The sequence below is a fragment of the Mustela nigripes genome, chromosome 6, assembly GCF_022355385.1.
Source record: "Mustela nigripes isolate SB6536 chromosome 6, MUSNIG.SB6536, whole genome shotgun sequence".
Taxonomy (NCBI): Eukaryota; Metazoa; Chordata; class Mammalia; order Carnivora; family Mustelidae; genus Mustela; species Mustela nigripes.
The window spans coordinates 11974111-11997170 of record NC_081562.1 but is presented as its reverse complement, the minus strand read 5'-3'; the positions used below and the strand labels follow the sequence as shown (position 1 = coordinate 11997170).

Genomic DNA, 23060 nt, shown 5'->3' with positions numbered 1-23060 from the left:
TGTGCCCCCTCATTTAATCCTCGCCGCAAGCCTGTGAGGGGGTGCTACCACTCTGGGGGGCGGGATGGATTTAAACCAGGTCTGTGCACCTCCAAAACCCCACGTTCCCCCTTCCCTCAAGTCATGAAAGCCGCTGAAATCTTAATAGTGCAGCTTCCCAATTCTGGCAAGTAAAAACCCCTCCCTGAAGGTGTGGTTGGGAAAGCAGAAGACCGAGCATCTTAGCACCACTAATCTCCAAGGACTGGGAGTCAGGAGAGCGTTGTGCCCAGTCGTGGCTTTGTCACCAAGTCTGGAACCTCAGACAAGTGACTCGTCCCTTTTTGTTCACTAGCAAGACGAAAGTAATAGATCTACCTCCCACACCTGGTGGAGGGCCCGGGGGTGTCTAAATATCATTGTGTGGATGGTGGCATCAGAATCACCGGGGGATCTTGGGGCCCCACCCTGAGACCTTCTGAGTCTGGAGACCTGGGGCAGGACTCCGGAATCCTGTGGGTGGAAAGTTTCCGGAGAGATTCCAAAGCACAACCAGGCCCAGGAGCCACAGTTGATGAGACGAGGTTTGCCAAGAGCAGGCATGCAGATGGCTGTAGCTCTTCCACCCTAGCCCTGCTTTCCGTGAAAGGGACGCCCTCGTTCATTCTCTGTAGTGATAACGAAAGGAAAGGAAGGAGGAGAGAGGCAGAGAAACAAACCACCTTGATTGTACTAGTAGGAAAACCCCAAAATCGTCTGTATTCTATTCCCACTAGGGAGAATCTGCAGCTGTTACATAGGACGAGTTCGGCGCCTGGATGGCTCCGTCCCAGACGCATGCAACTCTTAATTTCTGGATCCTGAGTTCGAATCCCAAGTTGGGTGTAGAAAGTATTTAAAAAAAAATTAAAAATAAAAAAGAATAATAGAACGAGTTAAATCTGTTCTGTCCTCAGGGGAACCTCCATAAGGTATTACTGTGAAAATTAAGTGTCAGATTCATTTTTTAAAAAATACACTGTAAAAATACACAAGTACATACTCCGCATGAGTATGTTTCCGTGACTGTGGCAAAGAGAATAAAAAGTTATTCCCAGTTGTTCCTCCGGGAGGGTGGGAAGGAAAAAGGGAAGAGATTACGCAGCCCTCGTTGCTGCTGGAGAACGCCAAGTTTTGCCAAATCTTCCGTTTTTCCAGCCGGGTTGGGTATCTGGTCGTGAATTTTCGCAAATTTTAAGCACTCTCAAGTAATGAGAAGTCTTCAACAACGAAAAAAGGTATCACTTTTTGAGTCTAAGGAAACATCCTGGAGTCCCACGGATGGGCCTGTTTCGGGGACAGCGGGGACAAATAAGCCCCGTGGGGACTTATTTCGGACCCATCCCCAGCGGTCGGGGGTGTGTGACCCGGAGGGCTCGGCGCAGGGGGCAGCGGGCTTCCGCCGGGAGCAATGGGGCCCGGCTCTGCAGGCGGTCATTTTCTCGGAATACTTGTAAAAAGCCTCGAGGACAAGCCCTCGCAAGCGCTCGCCGCCCAGGAGGGAAGGCCGCCCCTCCGCCATCTTTGCATCCGCCCCGCGCGGAGCCCCGGCTCCCTCCCGGGTCGGAAGTTTCGCGCCAAATTGTCCGGCCTGCAAAATGGAGCCCGGAAGGAGGACAGGGACGTGACGTCATGATCCCCGCAGCCAATCCGCTCCGGCGGCCGGCCTGGAAGGCGGTGCTCGCGGGCGCAGAGCGATCCAATCACTGGCTGCGGGACCCCCGGCGAGCCAATCGGGGCGCAGCGGCTGCGGCGCCCGAACGCGGCGTCTGGTTTTTCCCGCGAAACTTGGCGGCAGAGAGTGGAGCTGCTTCTCTACCGGGTCCCGGGAGTGCGGTAAGGGGGAGGTGAGACCGGCGGGTCTGCGAGGGGGTGGTGGGCTGGGAGTGTGCTGGCGTCCGCACTTGAGGGCGCGGCAGGGTGGGCAGGGTCTGTTGTGGCGGGGCCGGGGACCCCGAGCCCCGCGTTCGGAGCCGAGCCTCCGGGCACCTGAGCCCGGGCCGCGCGCCGCCGTCCCCGGTCCGCTTCAGCTGTTTGTGCCCGCGCCAGGCGCAGTCATGTCGGGCTTCGACGACCCCGGCATCTTCTACAGCGACAGCTTCGGGGGGGACACCGCGGCCGACGAGGGGCAGGCCCGCAAGTCGCAGCTGCAGAGGCGCTTCAAGGAGTTCCTGCGGCAGTACCGAGTGGGCACCGACCGCACCGGCTTCACCTTCAAATACAGGTGCGGGCTGGGGCGGCCGGAGGGTGGGCGTGCAGACCCGCCGGCGTGGAGCGCACCGACCCAGGGCGAACACGCGTCCGCACCCAGAGCCTTCTGCTGTCCTAGAGCAGGGATGGGGCCACGGGCCCAGAGAGGTGATGGGGCCTGTCCCAGGTGGGAGGATCCGGGTCCCAGCCGCACCCCTGTGACATTTGGGTTTTGTCCAGTTTATACCTGAAGTTAACGTTTGAGTGAGCATCTGTTGAGTGGGCCCCTTCCAACCACCTGGAACTTGTTGGGGGCCTTTGGTTCTTTATCTGGGACTGGCTGTTGACCTCCTTGTTGTTTTCCTGTGGTCTGCGTTTGTGGTGCCCCCTAGACTCAAGTTCTCTGTGTGTGCAAAAGGTGAAGGCGGTCGTCCGGAATTTTTTTTTTTTTTTAAAGATTTTATTTATTTGACAGCCAGAGATCACAAGTAGGCAGAGAGGCAGGCAGAGAGAGAGGGAAGCAGGCTCCCTGCTGAGCAGAGAGCCCGATGGGGGCCGATCCCAGGACCCTGGGACCATGACCCGAGCGGAAAGCAGAGGCTTTAACCCACTGAGCCACCCAGGTCCCCAGTCGTCCGGATTTATTTCACTTAGGCGTTCGTTCCAATCTTGCCGCTTCTGCTGATGAGCCCCTGTCGTCCACCAGGCACCGTTCAGGTGCCGGCTACCCGCCGAACCTGCTTTTGGTCATTGTCTAACCCGTGGCATCACGCCAAATCCTGGTAGGCCCAGCCTCTATCCCTGGCACCTTAAAATGCAGAGAAGGTGAATTTGTGGGTCTCTGTGGCTTGGGCGTGGCCAGTGATGAGCTGATCGACTTCCAAGTAACGGACTCCCTGTGTCATCAGTAAACGGATGCCAGCGGTTCTGCCTCCCATTTATTCATGTGCCCGCTGACATTGACCATGTGTGTGCCAGGCATTGTGCTAGGCATTGAGATAGGAAGATGAAAAGACTCCCTGCTGCTTGTTGTTCAGAAGCTCAAAGGTCAATGGGGGCAAGGCATGAAGGTCAAGAGATAGATTATAAGGTGACAGTTGCCTCAAAGGAGGAATGTAAAAGGGGAGTGAAGGAGGCTTCCAGAGGAGCCAAGATGACCCCCGGCTGAGAAAAGAGTTTCGGGTGTGGCATTGCCGACCGGAGCAGTTGAGTGTATGGGCGGAGAGGAATGGGTGGGCTTTTAGAGTAAGGTGCTTTCTGGTTCAGGGTGGCTGTTTCTTGTGGTTCTGGGCCATAAGGTCGGAAGGAATAAGATCTGAGATGAGGCTGCGGAGAGGGCTCTGCATAGCATAGGTCCGGGGTCCCTCAGTGTGTTTGGGGACAGTAGTCCCGTGGGATGCTCTGTAAACAAAGTCCCATCTGGGGGTTGATAAGACAGACACGGTCACTGCTATCTGTGGTCCCCCAAGTTTGAGCTTTGTTAGTGTCTGAGAGAAAGTAGAAGGCTCCGAAGGGTCCTGCAGGGAAAGAACCGAGTTTCCCAAACCAACCTGTGCACACAGCCCTGTCTTTAGTGTGGAGATCTCTCTCAGCATCTCGTGGGACTGTTGCCGTGGGGCTTTTGGGAAGACACCCCTCCAAAACGAGGGGTTTTTGGAGGACACCCTTCTGGGCAGTAGGGTGCCTCTGCAGGGTTACAGCATAGAGCTACGTGGACCTCCATGGGTGTTTGGGAAGAGGAAAGAGGAGCGCGGGGGGGTGGGGGGTGTTGGCCGTTGGTGATGGCGTGGGCGGATGTGGGTTGCATGTGTACCTCAGCCAGTGTTGATTTCCTCTGCTCTGCACCCCACCCCCATCCTGTCACCTGCCCATGCCAGGGATGAGCTCAAACGCCATTACAATCTGGGGGAGTACTGGGTCGAAGTGGAGATGGAGGACCTGGCCAGCTTTGACGAGGACCTGGCCGACTACTTGTACAAGCAGCCGGCTGAGCACTTGCAGCTGGTGAGTGCGACCCCATCCCTGAGTCCCCCAGGGCTGGTCCCGCTCTGGTGACCAAGAGTTGTCACCTTCCTCTTCTCTAGCTAGAGGAAGCTGCCAAGGAGGTGGCTGATGAGGTGACCCGGCCCCGGCCCGCAGGCGAGGAGGTGCTCCAGGACATTCAGGTCATGCTCAAGTCGGATGCCAGCCCGTCCAGCATTCGTAGTCTCAAGGTGGGTCCACTTAGAGACCGGTCGGAGGGTGACAGTGGCTGCTGCATGGTGTTTAGGAGCTTCGGACACAGGCAGACCAGAGTGCGAGCTGTGTGACCCTGAGCAGCTCGCTCGACCTCTCTGAGCCCGTTTCTTCCTTGGTATAATTAACCCATTGAACAAGTGAGCTCCTTCCGTGGGCAAGGCATTGAGTTGGGCCATGGAAAAACAATGTTGAACTAAACACCAAGCTCCTGTTCTTGTGAACTTTATATCCCTCCAGGAGGTGTGTGGGTTTGGGGGGGACCTTGAGTAAACCAGTGAATATCACCCATGATGGTTGTAGTTGATCGGAAGTGCAGTGGAAGATATCAGGTGGGTAGCCCTCTGGGAAAGACGGAGAAGGCTTTCTTGGTGGAGAGCCACCTGAGGGGGCAGACGGCGCGAAGAGCATTCCCGGGAGGCTGAGTGTAGCCCATGCAAAGCCTGAGTGGTGAGTTGGGCATGGTACATTCAAGGCCATGTTGAAGGCCAGCCAATGTGGCTGAAGAGTGATAGGAAGCAGGAGGGGTTGGCAAAATCAGTCGGTCATACAGGTGTTTATTTTCCTAAAGATTTTATTTATTCATTCAAGAGCGAGTACAAGGGAGCGTGAGTGTGGGAGGAGCAAGGGAGGGAGACCAGCACACTAGACTCCTCACTCGGCACGGAGCTCCGAGTGGGGCTTGATCATGACCTGAGCCTGAGCTGGAACCAAGTTATTCGTCCAACCGGCTGAGCCACCCAGGGGTACCCAGGGTGTTTATTTGTTTTAATTGACAAATACTGAAGGCTGCTTCGCTCCAGGAGCAGGGCTAGACCCTCACTATAACAAATGGGACTTGCTTTTCGTGGAGATTATGGTGGGAGAACCGGGTAAGGGAGGTTGAGAAGGCTTCAGGAGCCATGTATAGTCATGAAGAAAAGAGAACGAGGTACACATGACAGTGGCTGAGGAGGTGTGTGGTGGTGGGAATAGGCCTCCGGTGAAGTGATGTTGGAGTGAGTGTGAGAGATGCATCATCAGCTGCATGACAGCCCAAGGGAAGAGCATCCCAGGCTCAAGGAGAAAGCAGGTGCAAAGGCACTGAGGTGGGGATAATGGCATGCTTCATGGAATAAGATGAAGCCAGTGTGGCTGGACTCCAGTGAGCGTGAGGGGTGGGGGAAGGAAGGGGGAAGGAGGGAAGAGGCCAGAGGGTCAGGGCCTTTCCAGCCATGGGAAGGAACTTGGGTTCTGTAGGAGTCACAGTAGGAAAGCAGATGTTTAAGCAGAAGGGGCCAATTCCATTTGCAAACAGTCCCTCTGGCCCTCATGTAAAGAACTGATAAAATAGCACGAGAGTGGTGAGTGGGAAGTGCCGATGGTCAGGACGCTAGTGGTGGTCAAAGGGCTGTTGTCAGAATCTAGGGAAGTGACGCGCGTGCCGGTGCTCGGCGCGCTCTGCAGTGGGGCCCGGGTGTCACCCATTTAGCTAATGGCGCTTCCTCGTCACGCACTGCACCCAGAGGACCATACTCTGGTCTTTGCTTATGTCCCCACATCCTGCAGCTCCTTTGGAGCCCCTGTCAAGCTACCTTTGGCTCGCACGATGGCAGGTCTATTCCAGAAGCAGGCTGGTGGGCTCTGGAGCTTGTTAGCTTTTTCTCTTCCCAGCACCGGGGAGGGGCTCTGTGACGATGTTTGGAATCCAGCTCAGTGTCACGTGCTTGCCTCTCTGGGGACGTGGCATTGGGTCGGTTTTGTGGGTGCAGCTGTTTGATTAGGGAGCCAAGCCTCAGCTCCCCCAGGGACACACTTCCTACCCTCAGACTCGTTGGAGGACACAGTGAATGGCCTGTTTCAGCTGATGGGTTCCCCATGACTGGGGAAGAGTCCTTTCTAGAAGGACCATTTGTCAGGATGGCTTGGAGGGGCTGAGGCAACCACTGCCCTTTCCAGCTTGGGATTCTGGTGCCAGGACACCTGCAGCTTTGTAGCTTGTGCTCTAAAAAAACAAAACACATGTTCTGTGGTGGCTCCAGCTCCGGGTCATGGCGGCGGGCCTGCCTGCCCTCACGTACCGCAGAGGGGCCCCGCCTCCTTCCTTCTCTGCCCACCATGTCCCAGGCTTTGGAGGGGGCGCCGGCATGAACCCATAGCCTGCCTGTCCTAGAGGAGCCACTGGGAACAGGAAGAAAGTGAGGAAAGGAACTTATTTATTTTTTGTCTTATGGAAAATTATACTTGGAAATAGAACAGTGTAATGACTCTTACGTGTCTTTAGCTGGGTTTAGTCGTTAACCTTTTGCCTTATTTGCTGTTTCTCTTTTCTTCCTTCCTTCCCTTCCTCTTTCCCTCCCTTTCTTTCTCTCTTTCTCTCTCTCTCTCTCTTTTTTTTTTTTTTTTGGTAAAGCACTGTGTTTTAATTTTTTAAAACGATTTTATTTATTTTTGAGAGAGCGAGCGAGCACACGCCCAGGAAAGGGGGAAGGGGCAGAGGGAGGGGGAAGCAGACTCTCCCTATTGATTGCTGGAGCCTGACATGGGGCTTGATCCCAGGACTCCAAGATCATGACCTGAGCTGAAGTCAGATGCTTACCTGACTGAACTTTCCTGGGACCCTTGCTAAATTTTACATAAATTACAGAAGGGCCACTTTACCCCTAAATACTTTAGCATGCATTAGAAGAGGAGATTTTCTGGAAATGTGTTTCTTTTTTCTTTATTTAAGTAGGCTCCATGCCCACTGTGGGGCTTGAACTCGAGACCCTGAGATCGAGAGTCACATGTTCTACTGAGCTGACTGGGTGCCCCAGAAAAAGAGATTTTTACCATAATCCCCACTGTCCCTGTCTCCCTTGAACAAACCACGCTGTCGGTGGCTCTGTTGCAGTCGGACATGATGTCGCACCTGGTGAAGATCCCTGGTATTGTCATCTCGGCGACCGGGGTCCGCGCCAAGGCCACCCGCATCTCCATCCAGTGCCGGAGCTGCCGCAACACGCTCAGCAACATTGCCTTGCGCCCCGGCCTGGAGGGCTATGCCTTGCCTAGGAAGTGCAACACGTGAGTGGGCCTTGCCGGGCCCCGCGCCTGGTCAGGGGGGATGGGGTGGCTGGTGGGGGCGAGATGGGCAGGGGGAGTGCTGGCCTGCAGCTCAGGGCCTGCCTCGCGGGAGTGGCACAGCCCCGCACACAGGTGTCCTCTGCGTGCCCACCAGGCTGCTCAGACACCCTTTGTTGGGGAATCCAATAAAGGGGAGGAAAAAGCAGTGCAGGGGAATGAGTCTGCTGGAGTCTTCTAAGGCAGCTGGCCCAGGAAGAGGGCGCGCTCACGCATGGACAATTGCCACTGACTGTGTGTGCACTGTAGAGGCAGAGAGCAGATGGCCTCCGCCTCTACAGCCCAGCGTTTGCTCTCTGGCCCCTTGCAGGAAGCGATCTTCACCTTGACCTGAAGGGCCCGCCCCTTCTCTAAGGGTGCTCCTTGGCCTCTGCTGGTTCCCCTCAGCTTTCTGACCTAAATGTGGCAGGGCTTAGTTGTACTGCTTTTTTTCTCTACTCGTTCCCTGTGTGGTCTTGAACTTTAAATACAGTCCACGTGCAGAGGACACTCACATGTGTGTCTCCCCTGAACTCTCCAGGGTCAGATCCGGCTGCTGGCCAGATGCCCCTATGTAGGTGGCAGGCCCCTCACACAGACCTGACCTCCATCCCACGCCCAGATCTGCCCTTCCGCCACCCCTCTCCTGTACCCCAGATGGAAGCACTGATTTTTCAGGTGCTCAGGCCCAAGTCCTTGGTCTCTAGAGTGTTTCCTCCTATTTCCGTCTAGAGAGCAGAGAAGTCATTTTGGCTCTGCTCCTGAGCTTGCACGTAGAGAATCACATTCTTTCTCACCACCTGGCATGGCTGCCTTGCTTCATGCTCTCCTGTCTCACCTGGAGCTGTGATCTCCCAAGCCCACCCTCGTCCCCCAGTCTGTTCTCTACATCACAGCTGGTGACACTTTGCCCTGCAGGTGACCTAATCATTTTCATGTCACCCAAAGTCAGACAGTGTCCGGGCCTGCACGGCCCTCCACGGTCCTCCTCCCTCTCTTTAGGCCCAGCCTCCCTCTGTTCCTGGGATCGTTGAGCACAGTGCTGGCACAGGGCCTTTGAATGTGCTATTTCCTCTGCCCTGAGCATTCTCCTCCTGACCTCTGCAGTCCTTGTTCTCAGTTCCATCAGCTTTCTCTTACGTCACTTTCCAGAAGTTCATCCCAGGTCCTCCATCTTACATTCGGTACACACATACCCGGTCACTCTTCCCCACCTGCCCGACAGCATGGGGCACCGCTCTCGTCCTGTCATGCAGCCATTTACCAGCTGGCTTTTTCAGTCTCCCTTGACAAGAACATGAGCTCTGTAAGAGCAGGGACTTTGGTTCCCTGCCGTGTCCCCGGCCCGTAGAACAGTGTCTGGCACATAGTGGGTGCTTTGCGGGAACTCAGCTATGGTCATTGAACCATGACTTGCTAACATGGAGGTAAAAAGAGGCTTGGACCCTGAGAATGGTCTCTAGGTGCCCAGAGCCTCACCAGGAGATCCTGGGATTTGAGTGGGGGTTTTGTAAGGTCGTTGGTGATTCAGTCTCTCTACCTGTGGGGACACTGAGACCCTCGTGGGGGTTGAGAGTGTGACTTGTCTGCATCCCATAAGTTAAGGGAGGAGCGCGGGCTGCAGCAGACCTCCCCCTTCCTGATCTGGTTCGTGGTCTCCCACAGAGCTGCGCTCCTTTTAAGGGTTTTGTCCAGCTTATTACAGAGAGCCTCAACTTGCCCCTGGCCAGATCTTGTCCCCAGCTCCTGGGATGGACTCTCTGGGCTTTGGGTTCTCCAGAGAGCTCTGGTGACCCTTTCTTCTCTCTGTACAGGGAGCAGGCCGGGCGCCCCAAGTGTCCACTGGACCCGTATTTTATCATGCCTGACAAGTGCAAGTGTGTGGATTTCCAGACCCTCAAGCTGCAGGAGCTGCCCGATGCCGTGCCTCACGGCGAGATGCCCAGACACATGCAGCTCTACTGCGACAGGTGAAGCAGGGGGTGCAGGGCGGGGCAGGTTTGGAGGTAGGGGTGGGGCTGGGTGTCTGTGGGAGCCAGTGGCCCTGGCTGAGGCACGGTGGGAGAAGAGGACGGCTTGTTGTGGAACACTTGTTCACTGGAACACACCAGTGCTTCCCATACGTTTCTGCTCCCTCGGTGGCCCTGGAATCTGCAAGGGCACGTAGCCCCCCGCTCTGCAGTTCCAGAACCCCCTGGCGCCCCTGCCCCACCCACGCCTTCTGATGACATCCTTCCTTGGATTTTGCGGAGTGGTTGGGAAGGAGGAGAGGTGCCCAGCTAGAGTCTGGTCCCCTTGCAGCCACCTGGGAGGAAGGCTTGGACTTGTGACCACGGTTCTGCACCTGGATGTGCATCCAGACCCTCACGCTGCGGGAGCTGCCGGATGCCGTGTATCCAGATGTTCTGGATGTGCAGAACATTTGCCGATGTTCTGTGCTGCATGTTTTTCTGAGGAGTGAATCCCTAGGTTTTGTTAACTTTGTCAGTGATGGTGGAAACTTGTAGGGATCCGACTGGAGCAAGTTAACGTGCGCAGGGGAAGGTTTGCTTTCGTTAGCAGTAAAATGGGCTTCATGACCGTCTTTAATCTCTAGATAGATTGCTGGAAATGGTAATTGGAAAATGCACATGTTTCATACAGGTCCTTAATAGGAATTAAGTGTTTGGTGTTTGTTAGGTTATTCTGCAAGTAGTCTAACCCAGCCTTATGGGAAGGGGCACCTGGAAGGCAGACTCCTGATTTCAGCTTAGGTCATGATCTTAGGGTTGTGAGATCAAGCCCCTGTCGGGCTCCACACTGGGCGTGGAGCCTGCTTAAGGTACTCTCTTCTCTTTCTCTAAAAAACAGAAGAGGAAAAAAAAAGTGCATGGGCAGGGGTGCCATAGAATCCTTTTGGGGCAGTGAGTGTGACAGTGATGCTCCTTTGTGGGGTGTGACTCTGGCACGTAAATCACATTTGGGTCTGTTTCCTCCCATGATCCCATGACACTTGAGCAGGTCCGATCATGTTATCACTGCCCTGCTACTTCTCCAATCTCAGAGAGGTGCAGTGACTTCTTTGAGGTCACACAGCTTCTAAGTGGCAGCGTGCAGACACGTGCATGCCCCAGTGTCCCCTCTGTGCCTCACTGGTTTTCACTGGAGCGACTTGGAGACTCCTTGTTTCATTGTCTTAGTTTTGCAAAGAGAATGTAGATGTCCAGAGGCAGGATGTGCCCAAGCTCGTGGAGCCCTGAAGATGCAGAAATGGGGGGAGGACCTTGCAGAGGCCGGAGGGCCTAAGGAGGACAAGGACACCCTTGGATACCCCTTGGATACCCCTTCCCCTGAGCTGGCCGAGAGGACCCCCATGGCGAGTCTGGCAGCAGATGGGGATGGGGCTTCTGAAGGCTGGGGTGAGCTAGCACCGAACCTCCTCGGGGCCCTAGCCGGCAAAACAAAAGAGTTCTTGCGGGCAGGGAAGGGTCAGGCCAACTCCACGACCGGGCTACTCAGCACCATCCCGCAGGCAGCCGAGCCATGCGCACTTGGAGCGGGGCCCCAAGGGACGGAGAGATCTGGAGTATCAGTGCTAAGGTGGATCGTGAGGGCCACGGTGGGTGAGAAGGTCCCCACCAGGCTCTCATCTTTGTTTCTCTCTCCTCCCTGTCTCCCCAGGTACCTGTGTGACAAGGTCGTCCCTGGAAACAGGGTCACCATCATGGGCATCTACTCCATCAAGAAGTTTGGCCTGACCTCCAACAAGGGCCGGGACAGGGTGGGCGTGGGCATCCGGAGCGCCTACGTCCGTGTCTTGGGCATCCAGGTGGACACAGATGGCTCCGGTGAGTTTGGGCTTTGGGGCTCAGGCTGTGCTGTGTCCTGGGCCGAGCCCCTGCTGTCTCTCTCCAAGGTTTTGGTCAGGCCTCCTGGCCTCCCCGTCCCCCCTCTCTTGCCAGTGGTCCCCGAGCGTCTCTACGATCTGGCCCTCTAGTTCCTCACAGCCCCCTTTCCCTCTCTCACTGGACCACGAGCACAGGCCCACTCCTGGCAGGGAGATCTGGGCTCTGTCTCCCCAGGCTTATGCCATCTGGGCTCTGAGGCCCTGCCCTGTGGGGGCCCCTGACCAGCTGGCCAGGGTCTGCCTCACACAGCACTCATGCACCCTCCTTCCCTCCCCACCCAGGCCGCAGCTTTGCCGGGGCTGTGACCCCCCAGGAAGAGGAGGAGTTCCGGCGTCTGGCCGCCCTCCCCAATGTCTATGAAGTCATCTCCAAGAGCATCGCTCCATCCATCTTCGGGGGCACAGACATGAAGAAGGCCATCGCCTGTCTGCTGTTTGGGGGTTCCCGAAAGAGGTAGGGGCTCAGTCCCGCCAGATCTGGGGAGGGGAGAGTGACTTGGCCATAGGGGGATAGCTGCTGACGGTCAGGACTTGAATGTTCTCATTTTCCCGGGATCCTCAGCCTTGCGTGGTACTCCCAGGCCCCTTCCCCAGCTCCCAGGCTTGCTGTCACCTAATGGCTAATCCATGCTCTCCTACCCAGAGGGATCCCCTTAACCAAAGTAGAGGTAGGCTGGGCAGGGGAAGGAGGGGGTCCAGCAGGTGCAGTGGGGAGAGCTCTGAGCTGGGAGACTGGAGCCAGAGATGAAGTCTCTGCCACTTTTTCCTGTGTGGCCTTGGACAAGCGATACCACCTCTCTAAACCCAAGTTTCCATGGAACAGGGCAGATGAGAACCTGGCCCTTGCAGGACAGCACGTGTGCTCTTGAAACTAGGAAGTAGTAGAGCTAGGGAAGATAACATTACCAGCAGTTACCACTTAATGGGGCCCTCTTGCCAGCGCTTTCATGTGTCTGACACCTAGCCAGTTCTCACAGTCACCCTCAGAGGAAGCTCTGATTAAGCACGCTTTGGAGGTGAGGCAGGGGAGGCATGGAGAGTGAAAGGGACTTCCCGAGAGGCCCCATCAGTGGGGCCAGGATCCTGCCTGCCTAGTGCCTGTCGCACGTGCTGGGCGCCCCCCACCTTTCCTTTCCAGCCACCAGGGCGGTTTGATCAGACCCTTATCATGTGTGGCCGGGCCCTGAGTGCCCTACCCTTGACCATCCCTGGCCTGGAGCCAAGTTCTCTCCCTTGTTAACCACGGTTGAGGCTGGAAGGCACGGCTGTGACCAAGGGTCCCAGCCCAGAGCCCCCGCCTCCCCGAGGCTTACAGGCTCGCGATGCAGGTTGTGGGGCTGATTGCCAGCCTGCCCCGTGCCCAGCCTGAGTCCCAGCCTGGCCCACCTGCCTGTCCTCCCCCAGGCTCCCCGACGGACTCACCCGCCGAGGAGACATTAACCTGCTGATGCTTGGGGACCCAGGGACGGCCAAGTCGCAGCTGCTGAAGTTCGTGGAGAAGTGCTCTCCCATCGGGGTGAGTGCCTGGGACACGCCGCTCTGCTCGGCCGCCCTTTAGGAAGACAGGCTGCGGCCCGGCTACCTGGTCCCCCAGTCCTTGGTGGACCGGCTCACCAGGGCCTCTTCCGCATTCCTCTTGGCTGCAGGTCAGGATGGCACTGAGAGGAGGAAGGGGACCAGCGGGCGTGGGGCAGTTTGGGGCAGCAGGTAGACTGCAGCCTCAGAGGCAGCGTGGGCTTTGGGTCTCGGCCTGGCCAGTGGCTAGCTTGCGGACCTTGAGTGCGTTCCTCTGTCTTCTCCCTGAGACTCCGTTCATCCACCTGCTAAATGGTGATGTTGGTCCTCGTGCAACGATCAGGGGCCAGGCCCTGCTCGCAGCCCGCTGCGTAGACTTACTGACCTAATGCTGTGCTCGCTGTGCAGTGGGTGCTGGGACCCTTTTTAATAAAGGAGGAAACTGGGGTACAGGAAAGCTCCGTCTTGCCCAGGGTCCCACAGTGAGTATGTGCACGCGCAGGGATTTGACCCCAAGTGTGCGGTAGGTGGGGTCCTCTGTGCAGTGATCTGTGGGTCTGGGGACTCAGAGTGGGGTGAAGATGACCTGGCAGGAGGGGCTGTGTGGGGGAATATGGTCTGGGTGGGGATCAGAATGCCCGGTGTGCCGCAGTCACGTGCTAGAGACCCACGGGCGCTGCTCTGGGGGTCGCGGGGTGGTTTCCGGCTTCCCGGCAGCCCTGGTGAAAAACTAAAGGGAGCGGATGAAATTAATTTTAATATTTTATCTAAAGTGTTACAGTCTTAGCTTGTAACTTAATATAGAAAATACCACACTGCACTCTACCTTCTCTTTCGTTAAGTACTGACCTGGGAAGCGTGTGTGTTTTGCACTCACAGCCCATCTCACACTGGACTTGCCACGGTGGCAAGTTTGTGGCATGCGGCTCTGTACAAAGACGACAGGGGACTAGGGAGGGGCAAGTGTCCTCTTGGAGGCAAGAGTCCACAGCCCAGCCCTCAGGCCCCCCAGGAGTGTGGCATGCCTCTGCCTGGGGCCACAGTCTGCTCCTCTGTGAGCTGGTCCCATGAGTGCTGCTTCACAGGGCCGTGATGGGGCTCAGATGACCATGGACGTGGACGCCCCCTACCCTTTTGCCCTGGGGAGAGCCTCCAGGCCAGGCTGGTGCCCTGGGCCGCCTTCCCTCGCAAAGGGAGGCGCACGGGTTCTATTCCCGGCTCCACAGCCAGCTTGGATGTGTGCCTTGGGGCAGCCATATCAGTCTGGCCTCTTGACTCACTGGGGTTAGGGCAAGGAGCTGGAGCTGAGTCGTGTCCTATGTCCCCCCTGCCCCAGGTGTACACCTCTGGGAAAGGCAGCAGCGCAGCTGGCCTGACAGCCTCAGTGATGAGGGACCCCTCGTCACGGAACTTCATCATGGAAGGCGGAGCCATGGTCCTGGCCGACGGTGGGGTCGTTTGTATTGACGAGTTTGACAAGGTGGGTCTGACGGCGAGGTGGGGGCCGAAAGGTGGGTGCTCCTTGGGGTTGTGGGGCTGGAGGCCTGGCCTCCTGGGCTGGGACCACAGGAAACACCTCTGACTTGGAGACCGGTATTCGGTCCTGGGCCTCTCACTAGAGGGAAGTGGTTGAGCCTCTGAGCCTCAGTTTCCCCACGTGGAGAGGGGAGAGGAGAGCCAAGCCCACATGGCTCATCGTCACCAGGGCAGTAGGCCGCCTGGTTCTTGCCGTGGACCAGACATAGAGTCGGGACTTAGGGCTGGTCGCTGCTGTAGTTTTCCTGCGGCCCTGCTCCCCTGCCCCTGCCCCTGGGCCTCACAGACGTCTCTGCCCCACACAGATGCGGGAAGACGACCGAGTGGCGATCCACGAGGCCATGGAGCAGCAGACCATCTCTATAGCCAAGGTGCGAGGCTGCCGTCCTGCCTGGCCCTTCCATGCCGGAGGGTGCTGCCTGGGGCTGCGATCAGGCTCCGGCCTCCGGCTGCCCTGAGCACCCCGGGCTGGGGCTCGTTTGCCTGTTTGCCCCGGTGTCTGCGGGCTGCCGCCGCCGGCCTGCGCGCATGTACGTGCGGGAGAGATGTGTGCCCGGCTTCTCATCTCGCTTGTCTGCTCCCCCACCCCCTCTCAGGCTGGGATCACCACCACCCTCAACTCGCGCTGCTCCGTCCTGGCTGCCGCCAACTCGGTGTTCGGTCGCTGGGACGAGACGAAGGGGGAGGACAACATCGACTTTATGCCCACCATCTTGTCCCGCTTCGACATGATCTTCATTGTCAAGGACGAGCACAACGAGGAGAGGGATGTGGTACGTCCGGAACCAGCTGGGGCCGCGGGAGCCAGGCCCACGGCTCTGGGGGAAGGCAAACAAGGGGCTTGGCTTAAAGTCCTGCCTGGCCAGAGTCTTGCCTGTTAGTGGGCAGCTGGGGCTGGGGCGCGGTATCTGCGGCTTGCACGGAACGCTGGTCTAGGGGTCCTGCCTCCTGCCTGGGCTGTGCAGTCGGGGAAATTATTCTCTCCCTGGGCTCAACCCGTTGTATGTGACACAAGCGAGTTAGCCTTTGCAAGGGTTCGAACCCCAGCTCTGGTCGGGATGTCTCTGGAAGGAACGGAGCGGCTTGTGTAATGGGCAGGCCTGGAGGTCCGAGGCCCACCCAGATCCAGGGGCCGGTGTCACCAGAGCTCCCTTTCTGCCCCTCTGCTCTGCCCCCCTTGCTGGAGGCTTGTTCTCAGGCGGCTGCTGTCTTCACGGGGAGCAAACAAGGCCTTGGCCGCCGTGGGATTTTGTTGAATCAGTTCACCGCTCGCGAGGAAAGGGGGGCCGCCTCCTTTCCAGGAGTTCTGGCCCTGCCTGCTCCTCCCTCCCTGCCTGTGCAACTTCTGTGTGGGGATCAGGCTCGGGAGGGCCTGGGGGCTGACCCAGTGTCCCCTTGGCTCCACCAGATGCTGGCCAAACACGTCATCACTCTGCACGTGAGTGCACTGACCCAGACCCAGGCCGTGGAAGGTGAGGTTGACCTGGCCAAGCTGAAGAAGTTCATTGCCTACTGTCGAGCGTGAGTCCTGGACTTTGGCCCTGCGGGATTGGGGTGGCCCGGCTCTCCTGGGGGAGAGAACCCTGAAGCCCAGGCCTGCTTCTCACACAGGGGACCTGAGATGAGGCTCTTATTAGGATTTTAGCTCTGCTCCTTTCTGGCCTTGCACAGGTCACTCTGTGGTTCTTGGCCTCAGTTTCGCCATGGCTAAAACAGGGATGTAGGAGCTAGAAGGTCTTGCAGGCCCCCGGGACTGTCCCGTGCAGGGAGGCAGTGCAGTGTGGACGTTGTGGACGTGGGCTCTGGGTAATGTCCGCTCCCACCGTGTGACCTAGGGCAAGTCAGGGGACCTCTGAGCCTTGCATTCCTGGACTGGCACAGGCCTAGGTTTTCGTGGGGATTGCACAGAGGTTTGAGAGCTCGGCAGAGCCCTGCCCCGCTCAGGAAATGGTGGCTGCGACTTCGGGTCTGGCTTCTCTCACAGATTGTAACAGTGATTGTGCATGTAGTCCCCGTGCTGTGCTAGGCGTTCCTCTGAGCGTGTCCTGTGTAAATGAGCTTTCGCCCTGTCCCGAAGCCTTGGAGGTGCTATAGTTAACCTGTTCTTCAGGTGGGCCTGAGGCAGAGAAGTGGGGAAAAGAAAGGTTAAGTGACTCGTCCAGGGTCCTAAGTGGGCAGTAGCAGAGTCAGGATTTGAACCCAGGGACCTGGCTCCAGAGGCTGGGCTGTTAACTATGGTGCTGAGAACCTGTAGGTGCCCTCAGTTGGCTCTTGTTGGAGGTAAAACCTGAGGGCGGGGGACTCTTCGAGGGCCCCTCCAGTGGGAAGTGAGGCGCTGTAGTCAGGTGGGTCCTGAACTCACCCTCTCCTTGGGAGTGCTGAGCGGTGCAGCACGCAGCAGTCCTGGGTGCTCGTCTTGATTTTGAGGTCCTTATGGCCCCGTCGTCAGGGGCTTGGCCCCAGGTGTGTCTTGCCCCACCTTGATGCCAGGTGCTGGGTGGCCTTGGAGAGTCGCTCCCTCTTTCTGGCCTCGGTCTTTCCATCCTCAGGATGACGGTGGGATTAGGTGATCTAAGCATTCCCCTGAAGGAGTGACTGTCATGTGGTTGGGGAACATGGTGGGTGCCCCCTGAGTGCTTCCTGGCCTTATGACAGCAGCTCCCCACATCCTGCAGGAAGTGTGGCCCCCGGCTGTCGGCAGAGGCCGCAGAGAAGCTGAAGAACCGGTACATCATGATGCGGAGTGGAGCCCGTCAGCATGAGAGGGACCTCGACCGCCGCTCCAACATCCCCATCACCGTGCGGTGAGCGGCCGTGTGCGGCCCGGACCCAGCTGGGCCGGACGGGCCCCGGGTTACAAAGCAGGATGTGCCCAGCAAGCCTGGGGCCAGGGCCCCCATGCTAACTCCAGTGCAGGCCCATAAGATGGGCTGTGGGTCGGGAAGACTTTGGGGAGTATAAACAGTGGCCTCCCTGACTACATGTATTTCTTGGCTTGTTTTATGGCTGATAAAACCTGAAGCCCTGTTTTGTGAATTTTGTCTGGCTTCCCGCATTGCAGGGAAGCTTGAGGGTGAGGGGAAGTGTCCAGTCATGGAAGTTATGAGCCCTGGGTCCTACCTAGACTCTGGCCCATTGTGTGACTGCAGGGCAATTGCTTCTCTTGTTTGGACCTCAGTTGTCATATTTCTTCACTTCTTATTCTTGTGAGTTTACACAGAATATAGTGACTGGGGGTTGGGACCTACCTGGTAGGCTGCATCCTGCCTCTAGCGCTGATGAGTTAGAAGTGAATCGGGCTGTATGTGATGGAAAGCCCAAATAGAGTCAAGTAAGCAAAGGATGTTTGAGGGTAGGTGGTCCGGGACTGATGTGATGGCTTCTCAGGGTCATTGGCAACTCAGGCTTGTTTCCTAGTCCCAGATGGCTGCTGGAACTGCAGCCCTCACCTCTGTATTCCAGGTGACAGGCAAGGAAGGAGAAGAAGGGCCTATCTTTTCAGGTCATTTGCTGAAATCGCCACAAAACTTTGACCTTGGAACTTCTTGGCTACACCTTAGTCACCTAGACACATCTAAATGCAGGAGAGGCTGGGAAATGTCTTTTAGCTGGGTGCCATGTGCTAGAGTCAGAATTGGTTCCATTACCAAGGAGGAAGGGAAGATGGGTCATGGGGACCGCAGGCAGTCTCCCCCGTGGCCTTCCTACCCTGGGCAGACACCTCCCTGATGTGGCGCGGGTCGGGGCAGGGAGTGAACTGAGGCCGCCCCGTCGCTCCCGTGCAGGCAGCTGGAGGCCATCGTGCGCATCGCGGAGGCCCTCAGCAAGATGAAGCTGCAGCCCTTCGCCACAGAGGCCGACGTGGAGGAGGCTCTGCGGCTCTTCCAGGTGTCCACGCTGGACGCTGCCTTGTCCGGCACTCTGTCAGGTGAGCAGGCGCGGGCGTACAGGCTGAGGGTCCCGGGGGGGCCGGGCAGCATCCTGGAGGCCTGGAGCGTTTGTTGCTTCTGTGCAGTTGCCCAGCGTCTCTGGGCTTCCTCTCGGCGGTCAGAGCCACCCCCCGGCCTCCCTTTTCTCCCCAAAGCCATTTCCTCCCAGAAGAGAAGCACAGTTTCTCTTCTACACCCTTGAACACAACCGACTTGACCCCGTCAGTTATTACGGACTGTGGTTTTGTCATTGCCGGAGAACACCAGCGCTCCTGCTTGTGGGCTCGCGAGCACTCCGAGCGCTTCCAAAGCTCTTTCCCTCCTTTGACTTCCGGCTGCCTTCCAGAAGCCAGCAGGGCACTTCGAAATGAGAAGGACACTCAGAGGCCTGTTCGTGGTGCCATTTGTTTAGCTAGAGTGCAGATCTCTCGACCCGCAGGCCAGTGTGGGTCAAACTGCTGTCAGTCCCACTGTCTGCCTCAGGCTCAGCCTTCCAACAGATTTTTCTGGAGCACCGACTGTGTGCCAGGCTCTCCTGGGATAGATTCCTCCCTTCACCCTGTGGGGTGTGGTATTTTCCAGACCCCATTCTAGGTATTGGGGTGTAAGAGGAAACCCATCTCCAAGTGTCTGCCTCGTCGTGGGCTTCTCATTCTGAATGGGGGGGAGAGACAACAAAGGCAGATCAGGTTCAGGCAGAAGTGGGGCTGGGGATTCTGGCAGGCCACATGTGTTGAGGACAGGATGCCTCCCCATCAGAGGGGTGGTCAACAGGCAGTGGTGTGAAATGAGGACATTGGTTCTGTTGGGGGGCGGCGGTGTAGAGAGCACTCTGGGTCGAGGGAGGGCTCGGTGCCACGCCTCCAAGGAGACCGCAGGCTTGGCAGGTTCAAGGGCCAGTGTGGCCGGTACCTTGGGTGGTGGGAGGGACCCACTCACCCCCAACCTCGTGTTGGTGAAGCCAGTCTCTGCCCTGGAGGGGATTTCTGTCTCTTGAGACATTCGGTAACGGAGAGTTCTCTGGGATGCTGACGCACAGAGGTCAGGTGTGATTTGGGACAGTGGAATTTTAGTTGGGCCTTGTAGGCTGTGTAGGAGTTTGCCTTGCAGACTGGAGCCTTGAAGTCCGTCCCAGTGGCTTTGCTGACCATGCCCAGCCGTCTTCTTAGCTAAAACCCAAGGCATCTGTAGGGTTTGGTTAGCAGGAGAGACTCGCCTTGTAGCAGTAGTTGGAATTCAGGAGCCTCCCGCTTGCCTGGGCTCCTTAGGGCACCGTGCAGATGTGGCCTCCTGGCCAGTCCCCCCTCCCCCCCGACCGTGTCACCAGTGGCTTCAGCTCTCTGAGATCTGCTTCTTCTGGAACTTTGTCCCTGCTGCCTGACCAGCCAGAGTGGGTCCACATGTTACTAGTGTTCTCACAAAGTCAGATCCTATCTCTCCGCAGAGCCCTCCACTGGCTGCTCCCCCAGAATCAAACCCAAACCCATACTGTGACCTAGGGATCGGAGCTGACCCCTGGTCCCTAGTCTGGCCACGTCGCCAGCCCCTGGGTGGGTTTCAAATGAAGTCGGGTTTCTACCTCCGTGCTTTGCACCTGCTGTTCCCTCTGCCCTCTGCACAGGTGTGCCTCGCGCCCTGGCTTCAGGGCTCTTACGAGCTGTCTGCTCAGGCCTGCGCAGTCCCCCACATGCTGCTCCCTTCTTCAAGGTGTTTCTTCTTTTTGTTGACGTTTTCTTCTGAGCCATCTTTCTTGGCTCAGGGGCCTTGTCTCTCCAGGCGTCCGTCCCGCCACGGGCCGACCGAGATCCCTGGCACCCCCTTCGCACCCGTTCCTCCCTCTGTCCACAGGGGTGGAGGGCTTCACCAGCCAGGAGGACCAGGAGATGCTGAGCCGAGTCGAGAAGCAGCTTAAGCGCCGCTTTGCCATCGGCTCCCAGGTGTCCGAGCACAGCATCATCCAGGACTTCACCAAGCAGGTGGGCCTGCCAGGGGGCCTGGGGGCTGGGCTCGGGTTGGGGGGTGGGGTGTCTCCTGCTGGCTCCTGGTGCCTGCTTCCCACCTAACCAACAGCCATGTCCTGTGGCTCAACACACAAGCCTGAGTTGGGGATGGGGCGGCTGTCCTTGTCCTGGACCTGTCCCTGTCATTTGTCCTCTAGGGACCGCTTCAGTCTGGGGAGCGCGCAGTTCTCTGTCCCATTAGGGTTGGGGACAGGGTGCTGGTGTCCACAGCCAGGCTCCCCCAGCCCTTCCCATCAAGCCCTTCCCCGCTTGCCTGGCTTTTTTTTTTTTTTAATTGTTGAAGTGACTATTTATTTATTTATTTTAAAGATTTTATTTATTTATTTGACAGACAGAGATCACAAGTAGGCAGAGAGGCAGGCAGAGAGGGGGGGAGGCAGGCTCCCTGCTGAGCAGAGAGCCCAATGCGGGGCTCGATCCCAGGACCCTGGGATCATGACCTGAGCCGAAGGCAGAGGCTTTAACCCACTGAGCCACCCAGGCCCCCCCACTGCCTGGCCTTTATGGGCATGGGGCGGGGGCAGAGCCCAGATGGGGAGCTGTCCTGCTCCTGGAGGACAGTGCTCTTGGCCACAGAGAGAGGACTGGGGCTTTCTAGATGCTATGGAGAACTTGCGGTCTCAAAAACCACAGGGACAGCCCACCAGTTTCTGGGTTTCGCTCCTCTTCACGGACGTCATCTTGCTGCAGTCTTTAGTTTCATGCAGTAGGTGGGACCGCACCCATTCTGTAGGCCGGCAGACTGAGGCTTAGAGAAGTTCAGAGCATCAGGAGCTTGGGTTCTGGAGTCCGGTGGACTCCGATGAAGTCCCAGCTCTGCCACTTACTTGCTGTGTGACTTGGAGCGAGTGACTTCGCCTCTCTGGGCTTCAGCTCCTCCCCTGTAACACGGGAGTCCTCTCTATCAGCCGCACGGGAAAGACGGGAGTTCATGTACACAGCAGTGCCTGGCGTACTGTGGGGGCTGAGGATGTGTGATCTCTTAGGAGCCACGGAGACGGATGTGAAGGCCTCTTCTAAGCCCTGTTCTCTGGGAGCAGGGAGGGTAGGAGGGCCCAGCGGGTGAGCCGGTGGGGTGTTTGGGGGTCCCCTGGGGAGACTCGCTCCTACATCTGGCCTCCTGTCCACAGAAATACCCAGAGCACGCCATCCACAAAGTCCTGCAGCTCATGTTGCGGCGCGGCGAGATCCAGCATCGCCTGCAGCGCAAGGTCCTCTACCGCCTCAAGTGAGCCCTCGCCGCCCCGTGGACGTCCCCGGGCCTCCTGCGTGTCCCCTACCAGCCCCAAGTGCTGCCCCTCAACACCCCCCAGCAGCACCCCTCCCCAGCGGTGCTGTCCTGTCTCCCCGCCCCGACATGGACTGTCCCGCGCTCTGCCCCGCGGGCGTGCAGCGCCCCCTACACAGCTGCCTTCCTGCCTCCCTGCCTCTGGGCGTCTGCTTCTGGGGCAGGGCCAGGACAGGTGCTTTGGAAGATTCTGAAAGTAATAAAGCCATGGTATGCGCGCACGCTGTGGGCTCTGCGCCGGGGAGCCTGTGGCCGCCGCCGTCGTGCTGTCCCTGCGGAGTGGGTGTGGGGGCAGGACCAGCCTTGCGGCCGGCCCCAATGGGTTTCCCACCCGCGAGGTGACTGTGTTCTCTCGAGCTGGTCTGTAGGACCGCTGTGGCCCATTTCTCAGACCTGGCAGTAGTGATGATGCCCGTGGACCAGGCCTGCGTGGAAATGCCCCGGAGAGCGGGGACCGTGGGCGGCCTCGGCTGTGGCGCAGCGGGCGGGCAGGGGCATGCATTCACCCCGGGCTGGCTGGTTCACCCTCAGTTTCCCCTTCTGTAAAGGGACAACTCCCCTGCTTTGCAGGGCTGTGTTTAGCGTTGAGTGGTGGCAGAGTGCCCTGGAAGGACAGGGCCGTGTGGTGAGACTCCCGTGGCATTTGGGATTTGGGGACCTGTTCCCCCCCACCAGGCCTTAGAGCGAAGTCGCTCAGAATGAAGGTTCCGGGATTCTGTGGACTGGTTGGTTTGCTCCTGGCAGGCCACCCACAGCTGTGTGGCCTTGGTTCTGGCACTAGGCTTCTCTGCGCCTGAGGATATGCCTTCATTTGTTTTGCCTTTTTTTTTCCCCCTCGGGTCTTGTTAACATCTGTCACCACATGTTTTTTTTTTTTCTCTTGTGATGGGAACTTTTAAATTTCTCTTAGCAGCTTTCCAGTATTTAGTAGGGTACCATGAACCATACTCCCCACAAGGGGCATTAGTCCCCACAGCTGACGTATTCTATAGCACGTGTGCCCCTGTCACCCCTTCTCCCCTGTCGCCCACTCCCCACCCCACTTCTGGCAGCCGTCCTTGTGTTGTCTGTGTCTGTGGAGGGGTTTTTCTTTTTCTCTCCTTTTAAAGAAATTCCATATGTAAGTGAGATTATGTGGTATTTTTCTTTCTCTGATCTATTTCATTTTTTTAAAATTGTATTTATTCATTTGAGAGAATGAGAGCTTAGTGGGGGAGGGTCCGCAAGAGGGAGAAGGAGGCTCCCCGCTGAGCAGGGAGGCCCACATGGGGCTCGATCCCAGGACCGAGGGACCATGACCTAATCCAAAGGCAGAGGCTTAACTCACTGAGCCACACAGGTGCCCCTATTTTACCTAATAG

General features: G+C 57.5%; 1 protein-coding gene across 3 annotated transcripts; it reads left to right on the top strand.

Moving 5' to 3' along the window:
• The first annotated feature begins 1747 nt into the window (after nt 1-1747).
• MCM5 (minichromosome maintenance complex component 5) lies at nt 1748-22827 on the top strand. Of its 3 annotated transcripts, none has more exons than XM_059402140.1 (17): nt 1748-1854; nt 2068-2242; nt 4086-4212; nt 4293-4421; nt 7316-7488; nt 9339-9494; nt 11185-11351; nt 11693-11864; nt 12815-12926; nt 14262-14405; nt 14767-14832; nt 15058-15234; nt 15870-15982; nt 17137-17265; nt 18247-18389; nt 20167-20366; nt 21542-22827. In XM_059402140.1, exons 2-17 carry the CDS (start codon nt 2076-2078, stop codon nt 21641-21643), a joined length of 2277 nt encoding a protein of 758 aa, XP_059258123.1. In that variant the 5' UTR covers nt 1748-1854; nt 2068-2075; the 3' UTR covers nt 21644-22827. The 3 variants fall into 3 exon arrangements, with proteins under 3 accessions (XP_059258123.1, XP_059258125.1, XP_059258122.1); XM_059402142.1 differs by having other exon boundaries at nt 1758-1865; nt 20239-20366; XM_059402139.1 differs by having other exon boundaries at nt 1758-1865.
• The last annotated feature ends 233 nt before the right edge of the window (nt 22828-23060 follow it).

Excerpts from the sequence above, each read along its gene's own strand:
- MCM5 (XM_059402140.1), top strand. The coding sequence starts at position 2,076 with ATGTCGGGCTTCGACGACCCCGGCATCTTCTACAGCGACAGCTTCGGG. Across the intron at positions 7,489-9,338 it reads TTGCCTAGGAAGTGCAACAC|GGAGCAGGCCGGGCGCCCCA; the intron begins GTGAGTGGGCCT and ends CTCTCTGTACAG. Across the intron at positions 12,927-14,261 it reads AGAAGTGCTCTCCCATCGGG|GTGTACACCTCTGGGAAAGG; the intron begins GTGAGTGCCTGG and ends CCCCTGCCCCAG.